General features: G+C 38.0%; 1 protein-coding gene across 2 annotated transcripts; it reads left to right on the top strand.

Annotated features, from left to right (window-relative positions):
- The first annotated feature begins 1,015 nt into the window (after nucleotides 1–1,015).
- Nucleotides 1,016–15,392, top strand: LOC111857811 (ethanolamine kinase 1). 2 transcript variants are annotated; one of them, XM_023838984.2, is made up of 8 exons: nucleotides 1,018–1,767; nucleotides 4,992–5,251; nucleotides 8,365–8,505; nucleotides 9,048–9,190; nucleotides 9,280–9,363; nucleotides 9,483–9,643; nucleotides 10,074–10,147; nucleotides 14,414–15,392. In XM_023838984.2, the coding sequence occupies exons 1-8, from the start codon at nucleotides 1,567–1,569 to the stop codon at nucleotides 14,484–14,486; spliced, it is 1,137 nt and encodes a 378-aa protein (XP_023694752.1). In that variant the 5' UTR covers nucleotides 1,018–1,566; the 3' UTR covers nucleotides 14,487–15,392. The 2 variants fall into 2 exon arrangements, with proteins under 2 accessions (XP_023694753.1, XP_023694752.1); XM_023838985.2 differs by lacking the exon at nucleotides 4,992–5,251 and having other exon boundaries at nucleotides 1,016–1,767.
- The last annotated feature ends 1,727 nt before the right edge of the window (nucleotides 15,393–17,119 follow it).

Genomic DNA, 17,119 nt, shown 5'->3' on the forward strand with positions numbered 1-17,119 from the left:
TTGATTTCATGATTAGTCGGATTATTTGTCGGATTTAAGGTAGTTCGGGCTAATTGTAAGTGAACGAAAATAAAGGCCATTTAAACTGAGGTACCTTAAATCCGACAAGTTGTCCGGCTAAGCAAAAAATCTTGCTTTTTCATATGGGTCGATGGTATTGCTACTTCTTTGGCAAATGGAACGTATCCAACTCGGTTTTTCCGAGTTTTTACCGGATGTGACGTAATCTCGGATTCCGAAAATCGGAATCCGAGGCAAATGGAATGCACGAATAGACTGCTGTGGCGGAGTACGCTATTGCAGAATCGTAAATGATCAGATTCTAAGCGGGAAATAAGCCGCGGGAACGGAAAAGAACTACCATGTAATATTGCGCAATATTGGAATAAGACTTTTCTGGCAGTTGACTCATTTGTCTTATTTCATTTATTTTATTTACTCTATTTTTGCGTTATTTGTTCGTATTTTACAGTTGTTGCTCCTATCTTGTTTGATGTTTTTTGTTTATTTCTGTTATATGTGCTATTAAGCTTTTTAGTTTTTGTTTTTATTTGATTCTGTACAGCACTTTGGTCCAGTGTGGGTTTGTAAAGTGCTTTATAAATAAAGTTGGTATGGTATGGTATGGTATGGTATAGTAGTCTCAGGGCTGTCAACTTTTGTCTGCCGGCTGGCGTGAGATTTTCGATTTCAGACAAGTCCGCACACGCATTTACACCTATGTGACAGTTTTATTACCTTGTAAATAGTCTGTAGGGTTTGCAAACTACCCCACCGTTTTTGATGCAGCTAATTTTAGGTTTATAATGTAATAATATAAATTTGCCGTAAGATTTCTTGCGCGAGCGTGAGAGTCCGAAAGCGTGACTGTCACGCCAGATGCGTGAGAGTTGGCAGTCCTGTAATCTTGATGGAATATCCACCTAATCACGAAAAGACATATTTCCGGTTTGCACTACACTCTGCACTAAAACATCGCATGCGCAGTATAGCATTACCCGCCATGATGTTAAGGATTTTACGCATGCGCATTTTTTAGTGGGCTGGGTTAGCATATTAGCTGTTGATAATGCTTGATGTTTTTAATAGGTGTTTTATGCACCTTATTTTACTTAAACGTTTTGCACAATCTGAGTAGTTTTTTATTGCACCAGTTCTACCTTTTTCTATCTGTAAAGTAACGAAAAGCGACAGTTTGCACTCTTAGAAGCAGATCGAAGTTGCATTCACCTGCGGCTTTTAACATGAAACTGAAGACTGGAAAAAGAGGGAGTCAGTGTCTCAGCACTGGATGGAAAATATCTCGCCATTTCTCAACCCGAGACTAAAGAAGGGGGCGTTTACCTTCCCTGTCGTCTATAGTAACTGGCTGTCGGGTGATTCGATGAGGGTGGTGCCAAGCAGGCAGAAGACGTACGATAAGCCTCCATAGGGACTTTGTTGCATTAGCCAACCTCTGTTTGCCGGGTATAACCGAGAGTAATAAAGCACCAGTCTGAAAGATTCCCTCACACTCATTCCCTCTCGTTAAAGTGATGTTATAACTACACCCGCCTCGTCTCTTGCATGCCACAGCGGAGCACAGTTTTCAGAAATACAAAGACGAGGAGAAACCGCAGTATGGAAACGGAGATCCACGTGCCTGTTGGTTCGCCGGCAATCAGAAAAATCCCAGTTTTTGTTGATGAGCATAACGTTACAAATGGAGCAATGAAATTGATTCAGCAGCTTCGACCATCATGGGACATCAGTTTCATCAGAACCAAGGTAGGCTCATAATTTTGTGGCTTCACACTGATGCGTCGGTATGCCAACATTCGAAGCCGGCATGTCGTTTCTACTGCATTCATGTAATTTTCAGCCCAGCTAAAGTAATACAGTTTATTTATCCTCATGTATTCGAATATCATCCTCTAAAACATAGTTAATGTCGCAGCCTGCCGCCTTGTGCCAGTTATGGAAACCATGAACAGTACCTTTATTACAGCATTTTGTTTCCTTTTATTTGTACTTAATGTCAATATAAATATCGTTTATACGTTTGCCCACCAAGCAAAATGTAGTTTAATCGGAAAAATATTTTCTGTTAAATCAGCCTCTTACAGATACCTTGCCTTTCGGCAGCATCTACGTCAGAACTCAAATGGTAACGATGTGATGTTAGGGTTCAGAGGTGATACATATAGGTAATCGAATTATATATATATATATATATATATATATAGTCTATTCGCATAAGAAGTAAGCTAACGTGTTTAAACTACGCCCTAAAGAAAATAATGTCTTCAAAATTTGTGCGTTTCTTTTTTTATTATCGGTCCGGTGCATTTTTACAAATAGATGTGATAACTACTGTAAATAGAGAATTTATGTATTTATTTTTCACTATTGTCATCTTATATTATTTGATTATTTATTCACGTATTTTGTTATTTCTTTACCCTAACCAGTTTCATTAGCGTGCACCGAATTATCACGTTACTGGCCTGCATATTGAATGTCCTACTTGTGTTACTTGTAGAATGATGTCTGCAGTAGGCTAATTTGGCTAAATATGTGAACATGCCCTGTCCTGAACCTGTGCTTTACTTGTAAAAAAATATATATTGTATTCTAGACTGACCTAGCTAGATACAATTCGTCTGTTGTGAGATGCAATTTCAGTAGTTACTGAAAATGGTTAACATCTAGCCTAATATTCTGACCTTTTAAGTGTAAACTCTCTCAAATATACATTTTTGTTATATTTTCTATTATTCATTTCTATTTTGCCATCATTATTCACTTCCCTATACCTCTAACTCAGGGGTACCCAATCTTATCCGCAAAGGGCCGGTGTGTATGCGGGATTTCGCTGCAACTCCCTGATTAGATTACTAATTAGAGGACCGATTGGCTGAAAAAGTCTTCACACCTGGGTTTGAACAGCTGTCCTACAGGTTATTCCAAAAACCTGCATACACACCGGCCCTTTGCGGATAAGATTGAGTACCCCTGCTCTAACTGAAGAGGTAAGTTCCCAAAATTTCTTGCAAAGACTTTTAATTCACACAATTAAAAATTAATTTTAAATTCACATGAGCAATCATTAAATGAATAATAAGTATGAATTTTGCAGTGCAGATGTAAATAGCTCAGGTTTCTTAAAGTGGCATTTGTATGTATAAACAGTACTGCTTTTGTCTGTCACGTTAGTGTTTAGAGCCTTTGCTTGATCAGCTTCCATGATTCCTGTGCTGTAAATGGGGGCTGAGCCACTGTTGCAGAGCGCGGCCAGTCTACATTAGAGCTCTGTGTCATATTACAATAGGACTATCTGTATTTCAGCAGGATTAAAGTTACCTGCATGAGAGACAGGGACAGTCTGTTACACCACAGCTCAAGAAGGTGTGATTCGGCAAAGGAAAAAGCCACTGTAAATGCTAAGCTTAGATAGTACCATTCCAAAATAGTTTCTCCTGGAAGGTCACACTCCCATCCCTCTCTGTCTCAGCTTTGATTTTAGAAATGTTTTAAAAATATATAAATGATGAAACATACCAGCTTGGCTGAAAAATACCTGTTGTTGAATATTTTTCCAACATTTTTTCCATATGATTTAAATGATGAAGGAAAATGTAATATTTATTGTCATCTTGAGAATACTGTACTTGTTAATTGAGTAAAATTGTTTTGAATACATAAAGAGTTGTTCAAAGATTACATGTAATATCTACTTTTCTGAATAAATGTGTGAAAAGCTTAACCATATTGTATTTGTTCAGTTTTAGTATTAAAATTATAAATAAAAAGCCAACAAAGAAGGTATTGTCTAATTGAGGCTGGGTTCGTGGACCTGCCTACATGGTGACTGCCTCATTTTTGCATTCTTGGCATGAAAATATTTGTGTTCCTTACAAGAAATAGTTTATTGGTTTGAGTATATGGGAGTTATTATCCCATTTGGAGGAAGTCTCAGATTGCAGTTAAAATACAATTGTTTTTTGGGAGGGGGAAGGGTGTTTATAAGGAACAGCAAGCTTTTGCATGCATGGAATTTTATGTTGACCCTAACCACCTATTTCAGTGCCTTATGATGAAATCTAAGGCATTTTTGTTAATCAGCAGTTTGTTTATATAAACATTAGCTGATCTAAACACAATACATAGGTAAGATTTTATTGAGAACAGGTGTGGACTTTTGCCCTTTTTTGAATTTAGTCTGGTGATAAAGTCTAAGTATCTAGGAAAATGGCACTCGCTACCAATTAGTGGTAAAATATGGCTAGGCAAGTCTGTTACAGATATTAGTACACCCAAGCCTCCTCTGGAAGTAACCTGACCTGTCCTTTCTTATAGAGTGCTTCTGTGGTTTTTGCTCTGTCCAGTTTATTATTGAGATCCACTTCTAGGTATTTGTAGATAGGCACCACCTCTCCATCTTCTCCCTGTATTATTATTGGACAGAGGGCCTTACCAGTACAATGGATCTTCTTTGTCTTCCTGATGTTATGTCCAGCTTATTGTTCACAGCAACAAAGTCCTTCATCATGTTCTTAGAGAGTGAACAGGCAGGGTGAAGCAATAGTTTTTTCGGGCTAGCCATATGCTGCTGACAGCCATCTTTGATGCAGACTTGTAGTCTCACCGACTGTGATCAGCCAGTCTGGTAGTGATGGATGAGGGCACAGGTGAGGGGGGAAGGGGAGAAGTAGTTTGCACATCAGCTAAATGTGAGGATGAAGGGAGTGAAACTCATCATGCTGGTGATAAGATGTGCTGGATGGGGAGGCAGTCAAGAGGCTATCGTTTGAAGGCTGTCAGAATTGAATTGGAATTTGAAATAAAACACTGGCCTTAACTCATTAGCTCTATTCAGTGTTCCCCCTAGTTCAAGACCACGTGTAAACTGTGATTGTCATGCTTTGCAGCTCCCTGGTATTGTTCTGATGGCATTTTTGATGCAGATTTGTGTTTTGCTCAATTACGCCCAGACTACTATTGTTTTCCAGCTCTTTACCGATGGGACCACCAATAAGCTTGTTGGCTGCTTCTTGGAAGAATCCCCAGAGGACATGGTCCTCGTACGGGTCTATGGCAACAAGACTGAGCTTATAGTGGACAGAGACAATGAACTGAAGAGTTTCCAGGTGCTTCATGCCAATGGCTGTGCTCCCCGCCTATACTGCACTTTCCAGAATGGCATTTGTTATGAATTCATGGAGGGAGATGCGCTGGGGACGCAGGATGTGAGGGACCCTGTGCTACTCCGGTAAGACGGCAGGGTACAGAGGTACCATTAAACTTCTTGGCTTTTGAATAGGGGGATTACATCCTAAAATGAACACTCTGATATTGTTAAATCCTGATGTACAGCTGACTTTTTACTGTTTTTCTCTTTTTATGTTTTTGTGATAGCATTATGGAAGCATGGGGTGTATAGTTTTCAATTTTCCACTTCTTGCACATATGAGCAAAAATAATTTTGATTTAAAAAAAAAAAAATTGCACACTCTGCACATTTTATATGTAGAACTGAAACTAAAATAGTATTATTAATAATGGGTGTGAGGTGGTTGTAACTAGGGATGTCCCAGTCCACTTTTCTGGTGCCTTTATCCAGTCCGATCTATTCAATATTTATATCTGCCGACTCAGAATACTGATTCCATCTTATAAATATTTTAAACTACATGCACATACAGTAGGTGTCAGTACCTTCATCTGAATAAGCCTTGTGATTTCGCAATATTCTTCCCTATGATGTTTATGCAAGTATTTCATTAGATTTGTCATATGAAACAACAGTCTGTTGCTACCTCCTCTCGAAAGGATGGCATTGCAAACTTTGCAGGTAGCTGTTGGGCTACTTTGACTTTCCAGTTTAATGAATTTCCACATGACTTGCATCTCGATAGTTTGTAGTTTCCAGCCATGTGCCTCAGGCTATGGGAAGTATTTTCTGCAAAAAAAAAAGAAAAGAAAATTAAAGCAATTAAATGTGAAAGTACAGTCTCCACTTTGCCGTTTTCAAATTCTATGCACAACAAATCCTGCCAAAATGAAAATTAAATTGAAATAACACCATTTGTGTTTTAATTTTCCACTCATGTATGAGTTAGATGTGAAAAATTAAAAAATAAATTTGAAAAACCTTTTTGTCTTTTCATTTTCCAGTTCACAACATGCAAATGTACACTCACCTAAAGGATTATTAGGAACACCTGTTCAATTTCTCATTAATGCAATTATCTAATCAACCAATCACATGGCAGTTGCTTCAATGCATTTAGGGGTGTGGTCCTGGTCAAGACAATCTCCTGAACTCCAAACTTAATGTCAGAATGGGAAAGAGAGGTGATTTAAGCAATTTTGAGCATGGCATGGTTGTTGGCGCCAGACGGGCCGGTCTGAGTATTTCACAATCTGCTCAGTTACTGGGATTTTCATGCACAACCATTTCTAGGGTTTACAAAGAATGGTGTGCAAAGGGAAAAACATCCAGTATGCGGCAGTCCTGTGGGCAAAAATGCCTTGTTGATGCTAGAGGTCAGAGGAGAATGGGCCGACTGATTCAAGCTGATAGAAGAGCAACTTTGACTGAAATAACCACTCGTTACAACCGAGGTATGCAGCAAAGCATTTGTGAAGCCACAACAGGCACAACCTTGAGGCGGATGGGCTACAACAGCAGAAGACCCCACTGGGTACCACTCATCTCCACTACAAATAGGAAAAAGAGGCTACAATTTGCACGAGCTCACCAAAATTGGACAGTTGAAGACTGGAAAAATGTTGCCTGGTTTGATGAGTCTCGATTTCTGTTGAGACATTCAAATGGTAGAGTCAGAATTTGGCATAAACAGAATGAGAACATGGATCCATCATGCCTTGTTACCACTGTGCAGGCTGGTGGTGGTGGTGTAATGGTGTGGGGGATGTTTCCTTGGCACACTTTAGGCCCCTTAGTGCCAATTGGGCATCGTTTAAATGCCATGGCCTACCTGAGCATTGTTTCTGACCATGTCCATCCCTTTATGACCACCATGTACCCATCCTCTGATGGCTACTTCCAGCAGAATAATGCACCATGTCACAAAGCTCGAATCATTTCAAATTGGTTTCTTGAACATGATAATGAGTTCACTGTACTAAAATGGCCCCCACAGTCACCAGATCTCAACCCAATAGAGCATCTTTGGGATGTGGTGGAACGGGAGCTTCGTGCCCTGGATGTGCATCCCACAAATCTCCATCAACTGCAAGATGCTATCCTATCAATATGGGCCAACATTTCTAAAGAATGCTTTCAGCACCTTGTTGAATCAATGCCACGTAGAATTAAGGCAGTTCTGAAGGCGAAAGGGGGTCAAGTGCCGTATTAGTATGGTGTTCCTAATAATCCTTTAGGTGAGTGTATGTTAATTGGAATGGAGCAGTGGGCAGAGTTATAGATCACTGTTGCGCTTTCTCGGTGCGTTTGCCAATTCTGTTGTCCTGGTGTTCCTTACACATGATCGCCCATGTTATCCGAACTAAAGTCACATGTGACCTTAGTTAGCTACTCATCTAGCTTCTTATTCATAGCTTCTTATTTTATGGCTTAAGTTATTCCCAACTTTCTTAGAGTGTTCACAGTGGCACATGCTACACAGTTTATGATTGACATTTTGAAAATATGAATTGAATTTTTAAACTGTAGCTCACAGTTATGCAGGTATGCCATTGTAAGGAATCACTGAAATTAGCCTCATGCAGACTGCCATGTTTCCAGTTAGGTAGCCTATAAGACCTGGCCCAGGCTAATTTCTGGAGAGTGGCGTCCCTGCTGTGTACTATGCATTTCATATTTGCCTTACCCAAGATGAATAAGACCTCCACGTTTCATTTGGAAATGTGGCTTCTTATTCAATCAATGTCTACAATTGCTCAAAGTTTCATGCATTCATTTTTGTCCATAGACTTTGAAAACTAAATGGCAAAGTGGAGATTGTATTTTCATTTTATGATTTGCATTTTTCTTTTATTTTTTTCGCAGAACATACGTCCCAGTCAGGCTCTTGCAGTCCATCTGCACAACTAATGTAAATTATACGGATGTGGGAAAGTAAATAGATCCAGATTTGGATCAGGTTTTGGTAGCTTATATGGATCAATTAAAAAAAGTCCTGGATTGGCCCTGATTCTGATATTTGACAAGGCTTGGGACATCACTTGTTGTAGCCCAGAGTGTTTTCACTCAGCCCAAGAAAGAGGTGAACCTGGGTTATGGCTAAAAAAGTGTGCTTCTTCAGGATGATGATTCAGCTGATATGTTGGGCATAATGATACATTACAGGTGAAGGTAGGGGTTAAGCATTATGTACCTCCTTTACCTCTTGATAGGTTGATTGCAGCAGAGATGGCTCGCATCCATGCCATTCATGCCCACAATGGCTGCATCCCAAAACCTAACCTATGGATAAAGATGCGCAAGTATTTCTCCCTCGTGGCTACTGAGTTCATAGAGCACACTTCAAACACCAGGTAACTATTATTATGTGCCAAAATGTTTCCAATTTTTCAGCTGCACTTTCAAAATGTGTCATCAAATCTGAAGAGATATTTTAATAAAAAATACTTGGTCACATGCAGCTTTAGTCATTTCAGTGTCCTCTATGCTCAAGACCACAATGGGTCCCTTTGCACAGGGGATTCTGCAGGTATTAAATTCATATACAGCACAAAATTTATAACACTATAGAACATAGATTTGTTTCTGTTGAAAAATAAAGTTTAGCTAAGGAAATAAATAAAAATAAATACATTTAGAACATTTTCCCCTCATACCCTTGTGATGTAAAGCTTGCAATGATTTTATATATTGATTGATTAGTAAATTTTCCAGATGGTTTCAGCTAGTGTAGAGCAACACTTGGATAGACCTAGAGCCCCCTTTGAAACTATTGAACATGCAGAGATAGTTCAACACTCCCAACATTTTTGGAAAAACAGATGTGAGCATTCTAATGACACTTTTTATTTGTGCCACTTTAAGCATAAATTATATATTTTTCTGTGTCATGTAGAATTAAACAGGAATTGCCAGATAAAGCTGTACTGGAACAGGAAATGGCCTGGATGAAAGAGCACCTTTCTCAGTTGGGGTCCCCTGTTGTTCTCTGTCACAATGACCTACTGTGCAAAAATATAATTCACAATGCTAAGGAAGGTAAGCAAATTCATCTTAAATCTCTTTTGTTTTCATACTACTGTATAATTGTGCCACGAAGGTGATAGTGATTGCTTCTTTCATTTAAGGTCATGTTAGGTTTATAGACTATGAATACTCAAGTTACAACTATCAGGCATTTGACATTGGGAACCATTTCAATGAGTTTGCAGGTATGTGAAAATAAACTACAGATAGCAATATTTTACATTATGAATACTATGATTTTTTATATTCAGTCACTGACCACATGCAATATGCATCCAATATGTGGATGTCTTCCCCATGTCAGGTATGAGCAAGCTGGATTATCGCCTGTACCCCAACAGGGAAATGCAGCTGGAGTGGTTGAACACTTACTTGCATGCCTATAAGCACTTTACCAAGAAGCGGGAGGCAGTGACAGACTGTGAGCTGGAAACACTCTTTGTCCAAGTTAACAAATTTGCCTTGGTGAGTGCATGATTGCCAATAAAGATCTAATATGTCTGATTAGTCATTAGGGCATCTCATATGCTTCTTTGATATCGTAAATTTTTGTGTGATCTGTCTTCTATATATACAGATTTCATATCACTGCCATTCATACCAGGTGTCCTCATGTTTTAAGTTGGCTATTTATATTTACTGGTTTTTTTATCAAGTTGCTTTTTGTTAGTTGAGTATTAAAATTGTTTCCACTGAGTGTTTTTGCAAGATGGTTCAAGGAATTGAAGGAAATCAATTAGTATTTGGTATTAATTACTTTGTTTGCAGAAATACTTTGGCAAAGAGAAAATAGAAAATATTACCGGGCTAGTGTGTCCCATTTTTCTTTTCAATAACAGAATGAAGGCAACTGAAAATTTAAATTTATTGATTTTTTTTTATTCTCTCTTTGCAGGCATCTCATTTCTTTTGGGGATTTTGGGCTGTCATCCAGGCCAAGTATTCCACTATTGATTTTGACTTCCTTGGGTAAGGGTCTTGCCTTCTGTGTTTAACTGTATTCCCCAGACAGGGAATACATGTGGTTTTGGGATCAGACTGCCACAGCTGCCACAGACATTTATTTTATTAGCATGAATGACTCAAAACATTTTCACAGATTTTTTTCAAACTTTGCAAACATTGTATGGATGAAGATCTGGATCTTTGAGACTTAAGGCAAATGGCACCAAAATTGTAGTGACACTGTTTAGTGGCAGCAATAAACATTGTATTCCCTGGGTCAACGTCAACTCTTTGGTTCATCATTAAAAAGAAAGAACATACTGGTGAACTCAGAACTACTACATGAGCTTCTTTCATTTAAGGCCAGTTCCCACTTGACTTTTCCACATGCGCTTTTGGTCAGTGCAGGGTTGAGTGATAAGAGGTAAACCAAGAAAACGCAGAGGAAGAATACTTGTTGTAACAGTTATGATGTGCAGATGTATGAGGAGGTGCAGAGGGTACCCACTTATCTATTTTTTTGTTCTCTCTAGACATTATACCACAATAAACAGTATTGTCAAAAGCAGCACTATTCTGGCATTTTAAAATCTTGGTGATAAAACCAAGTTGGGGGTCAGGTCCCGGCTAATTTTGTCTGAAGGATTTCAAAATGCCATGGTTTGCTGTATTACCTTAATACCACCCAAGCCTTTCAAAAAAGTTTACCTGTTTCACTAGTCTACTTGTATTTCTGTTTTTTGCAATGCATCTGCCCTCTCCTGATGCCTGTTTCAGAAAGAAGGATTTCTTACTTAACTTTATAACTTGTTGGATTTAAGATACCCCAGTTTAAATAGACTTTATCTTCCTTCACTTACATTTAGCCCAGCCTACCTTACATCAGACAAGTTATTCAACTAAGCAAGAAATCCTGCTTTCTGAAACAGGTCCCCAGTCTGCGGGAATGTCACTGTTGTATGCATGTGCCGACCGCAGCCAATAGCATCCACGGCCAAATGTACAATCAGCATAGGCTTCCGTCAGTCAGATGCGCACTATGGGTGGAGAAACACCATCATATGGGTGTGTCATGTATAATTGACCCATATGCACATTCTACCAGTGACTTAAGTGCTTCTAAGCACATTTCCAGCTACATGCTCTGGTGGGTTGTATCAAGTCAAGTACCTCTATATAGCCAAATGCAATATTGCATTTTTAAATTTTTTTTTTTTTAGAAAACAAAGCTTTTTGCATTTATAATACACCTAGAAATAAATGATTCAATCCAGCATGCATGTAAATAATTATATAATTATATTGAATTAATGTATTAGTATATACAAATATACTACCATTAGGCTAGATTCAAGTGTCAACACGCCTAGTAGGTGAATCGGTGTAAAAAAAAAAAAAAAAAAAAAAAAAAAAACACTAAAAACTTTATGTAAAAAATAATTTTCAATTAAAAATAGTTAAAACATAGGTGCATGTACAATACATGTACTTGTGCTTCTGCAAGAGTGGAACAGATGGAGAAGGGTGCAAAGACAAAAACAACGAAGAATATTTCATCCTCAGTTGACTGACACTGAATTCGTTTCCAGATTGTGAAATGCAAATCTTTGGGCGCTTTCACACCACAGGAAGTTTTTTCAGGAACTAGATCCTTTTCCCAAACCAGGAGTTTTTCTTGTGTTCACACCACAGGAACTTTGTCTGATTGTAGTTTCTTGGAGGCAGTTCTTTTTTTAGTCCCTGTTTCATAGCAGGTACTTTTTGTTTGAACACTAACTATTCTAACTACTGGGTAGATGCTTATAGCAATGAACTTGCTGTTTCGTTGACCACAAGCACCGACATTAATTGGAAGGTACATGGAGATGTGGGGAAAAGAGATAGACATAGCAGAGCAAAAAAACCAATGGAATTATTTTTGTACCTCAATTACGTCATTTAAACATTTAATAAATATTTTGCTTATCTCCATATTTCTGGTCCAAAAATTCGATCAATAACCAATACACTTTTGTCTAATATCACCAGTGCCAACGGTGAAACTTGGCAGCACTTATTAGCAGAAAAAAGTTACGTGTATATAGTATTTTAATCTGTGGAAAACGAAAGCTCGATCTGCTGGCCAGATTTAATAAGAATTATAAAAATGTTGTATAACTAAAATGTTGTCATGTAACAAAAATGACCATGTCCCAATGATTACCCCAGTAACTAACAAATAACAAAACGATTTGTTCATCCTCCATTGTTTTGGGGTAGCAATGTAATTTCATATGAATTTATGTACGTATGAAGTAGGGCTGGGCGATATCATATCCATATTATATCGCGCATGCGCAATAATCACCGCCCTGGTCAGATGACAGACGAAGCATTTGGCCGGACGCCAGCTTTTCGGTGCTATACGGACATTAATTTATGCCCATAATTTGGTAAGAGGATTAGTAGTATGGCTTAAATATTAATGAAATGCTTTTTGTGATACCCAAAAGTTAGTAATCTGTATAAACTTTGTTTCTTAAATTCAAATGCGAGCACCCCACATAATACTGTTTTGCTATACTACGGTTTGGTATAACTCAGTGCAATATGCACTGAAGTCGCGGTGAAGAAGAGCAGCCACAACATCTTTTAAAAGAGGAGATCTTGCGGATAAACAACATACTGTAAAAAGATGTCGGCAGTGTGGTGGTACTTTTTGCAGTTCAAAGTCTGACTCATTTATTAAACATAAGGATATGCCGTATTTATGCTTATAATGACTTTTGGACGTCATACAAAGCCTCATTAATATTTTAGCCATACTACTGAACTGCTTAAATAAATGTCCGTATAGCACTGAAAAGCTGGCGCATGGCCAAATGTTACGCCTGTCATCTGAAGCCCTAGTGATTATTGCGCATGCGCGATATAATATCGATATGATATCGCCCAGCCCTAGTATGAAGTTTATCCTGCAAGCTTTTTGCATCTCCCATGCTTATTTAGTATAAAGGTCACAGTTCCTGTTGTGCAGTGTGAAAGCGACATATGAAAGTGGCTGGAAGCTATAATAGTCACCAGCTGAGATGACCAAGAACCAAGTTACAGAACTTAAGTGTGAAAACACCTAAAAGACTCCATTTTGAACCATTAACACTGGGTATGATTTGTCCTGTATTTTAGTGCACATTGTTTCATACAGACGCTAGGTCAGGGGTCCCCAGTGAAACTAAGTGACCAGGATACTTGCCTAATTGGTAACCATTCTACACATAATGGTGTCAATGTGTGGGTTTTGGTGGCATTGACTAGTGGTTTAGAATAATACATCACAGCCTATGGTGTAGCATATTAGCTTGTCTCGGCTAGGCAATTGATTGCATTTTTTTTATCAGCAATGTATTCTAAACTGTCAGTCCATGGTACTAATAATAGTAACATTTACACCTCATGTATTAGTTAAACATATTTTGTTATTTACAAAGTTGTTTTGATTAAAGAGGAAAGCCAAAGCGGAAAATGTATATGGATTTGTCGTTAGATACAGTCTGGATCATTCTCACAGACTCATTGACGTAACATATCAATGTTGCTTTCAAGAAAGACTTATAAAGCCTCATTGTCTAAAACAGGGGTGTCAAACTCCAGTCCTGGTGGGCCGGAGCCCTGCACAGGGTTTGGTTTCTCCTTGTTTAACACACCTGATTCAACTCCTTGTGCTAATTACCACACAGCTTTTGAGTTGAATCATTTGTGGTAGAACAGGAAAGAACTAAGCTACACAGGCCTCCAGCCCCCCATGACTGGAGTTTGACACCCCTGGTCTAAAACGTCGGTTTTGCTTCTGAGGTAGTTAGTTTAATTATATTACTATTTATTTCTGTAATAAACAAAAGCATTTAAATGGTCCAGGGCCAGAGAATAAAATGAAACAATTGAGCAGAAAAAAAATATACACCATACAAATTGAGTACCACTTTACAGTAAGACTAATCAGGTTATTAATTAGGTTGTATCACCATATAAATCATTAATAGACAATTATAAACAAGTTAAAATACACCTTTTTTTTTTTTTTATTAATGAGTTACTTCCATTTGTAAGTGGCAATAGGGAGCCTTATTGTAAAAGTGATACCACAAATTGTTTGTTGTGGGTTGCATGTAATACAGTTAAGATTTAAAAACATTTTATCTAGTTTTGGGGTGTTTGATCTTAACACTATTATGATTTTTGGCTATATATTTGGGGAACATGGTTTGAAAATCATTAAATCATACTCATGTCTTCATTCGCCCTGTCATGCAGGTATGCAGCACTGCGGTTTAACCAGTACTTCAAGATCAAGCCAGAAGTCATGGCTCTGAAAATTCCGGAATAAAAAGCAAGGATGTCTGACAGTGGTAGCAGATGCATTTTCTGTAAGAAGCGGATATGGATGGGCCTTTATGAGGGGAATGTTTTTAAGAGAAGTATGGGTGAAGTAAGAGATTATTAGTGAGATAACTGAGGAGGAATAACTGGGAGGAGCAGTGTGGTTGGGGTGTTTCTTTAATCAAGTTTGTCCACCTAAACATACTCATTTTTCTTAGTAGACCCCAGCTCAGTTATCTACTGAGAAGAGATTGTTGTTCAGGCCTTTTCTCTTCCCACCATAAATAGGTATGCAGCCTTGAAAATTCCCACATTTTCAAATACAGGCCAGGGTTTTGCTGTAAGAAGAGAGACTTATCATTTGGTAATTTTCCTTAGAGGATTTTCAGATTTTAGAGCAATCTTGAAGGAAGAGAGTGGAATGATGCCCCCAATCCAATTGTAGCTTTGCGCTTTGTAATTATGTGTTGTTTGGTTCTTAAGTCAAGGAGCTCGTTGTAGAAGCTGAGGTCACACCAATTTTTTGAAAAGTCATGCATAAGACGCATGTGCATCTCCAGTAAAAATGTCCTCTAGAAACTCAGCACAGCATCCTTGCTTTCTTAGTAACAGCAATTGGACATCTGTACTTTATTTTAGAAATTGGATAAATATATGATTAGAAACACATTTCCACCCATGAATATACCTAGCACTTACTTTCACCATAATGACAACCACTTTACTTTTGGAGGAAATATTAATTCAAAATGTGCAACTGCATATCTGATGTCTTTACCAGTTTGCTGTCTGTGAATGATTTTTTTTTTGGGGGGGGGGTCAAATGACTAATGTACACTAACTGCAGTGGAACTTCCACTTATTTATTTAATATACTTTTTTGATTATTAAACCAAATTTTATTTGCAATTAACACATGTCATGTCCTCAGTTATCTGGCTGGTGAATTACTTTACTGGTATTTTGTCAAGTCCAGCTTGAGCTCTACTCAAGTTGGTCCCTTCACAGGCCTCTGATTGGTTGAATAATTAATTATAAACGTTGTGGGCCGTGTAAATAAAATCATTGACTGATAATGCAAAATCAAAAGCTCATCATTAATCATATCCCTTGGGTACTCCCAGTTGCAAGACACCCTTCTTGGGATGCATTAATTTTCTTCATTTATTGCCATGAACTCAACTATGTTGTGGTTAAGAACTCAAGGTACCTCTGACTGTTCTTCCTTATTTTGATTGCTAAGGTTTTTGTGCTTGTGTGCGCGTGTGTATGAAAGAATACCCCTTATGTACAGTCGTACCTCGGTTCTCGAACTCACTAGAACTCGAATTTCTTGAAAGTCGAACAAACCAGTTTGACCTAGAACTCGATCAGAATATCAGAAGTCGAACCGTGAACGCTGACCTAATATAAATTGTACGCGCCAGGAAATGAGTCATACTACAATGCAATTCTTACTTGAATGCCTTCTTCACAGACTCGACGATTAACCAAATAAAGCAGCGCAACATTACAGTAACTAACAATAAACAAACCACTACAGGGTATCCGCGGGGTTTTAAAAAGTATTACAAGTTAGTAAATCACATAAGCAAAAATTAAAGCCATTAAAAAGTATTAAAAGGTATTACACGCAAATTTACGAGGTATTAAATTTTAGATTTTTTTTTTTAACTACAAATTGTCCATTTGTGTTTTTTTTTTAAATTTTTTTTTATAACTTTTTATTTTTATTTTCATCAAACAGACAACATAAACAGCATACAACAAAAACAAAGACAGGGCCTGCAGTTAAGAAAAAGTAAAGGAAAGAGAGCAATCTGTCCAAAACCATTCAATCAATCATCCCTCTCTTCAGCCACTTATCCCAGTCGTCCTCAAACATTTCTTCCTTCATTCTTATCCTGTAAGTTAGTCTTTCCATGTCTTTTATTTCATCCACTATCCCCTCCCATTGGTCCTGTGTAGGGGTGTCTACCCTAAGCCATTTCCTAGTGATGGCTTTCTTTCCAGCAGCAAGCAGGATTCTAGTCAAATAATGGTCCCCCTTAACCACCACTCCATGAATATGACCTAAGTACAACACTTTACAAGTTGATGGAATCTGGTATCCTAAGACCTTGCAAAGCGCTGAATGGAATCCACTCCAGAAAGGACGAATGTTTCTACAATTCCAAAAAATATGTGTATGGTCTGGGTTTGTGTGACCACATAATCTCCAGCATTGCTGATCTATCTTTGTTCGTTTACTTGTAATTTTAGGTGTAATAAAGAATCTAATTTGATTTTTCCAAATAAACTGCCTCCATTCTTGTGAATGTGTTGTATTAAGCTGGTCTTTCCACATGTGATCCCACATGTCCTCTGGGATTTTTTCACCCAGCTCCTTCTCCCATTTGGTCCTCACATAGAGGGTGAAGTGATTATTCGATTGTAACAAACTTTTATACAAAGTAGACATTATTCTAGGTAAGACCCTATTATATGCCTGCATAAACACTTTAATAATTGGATTAATGTCCTCCTCTCCCTTCTTGATTTCTTTATTATAATAGTCTCTCATTTGTAGATATCTAAATAGATCCTGATTCCTTAAATGGTATGTGTCTTTCATGTCCTGAAAGCTAATCATTTCCCCAT

This window comes from Paramormyrops kingsleyae, chromosome 8 (assembly GCF_048594095.1).
Source record: "Paramormyrops kingsleyae isolate MSU_618 chromosome 8, PKINGS_0.4, whole genome shotgun sequence".
Classification (NCBI taxonomy): Eukaryota; Metazoa; Chordata; class Actinopteri; order Osteoglossiformes; family Mormyridae; genus Paramormyrops; species Paramormyrops kingsleyae.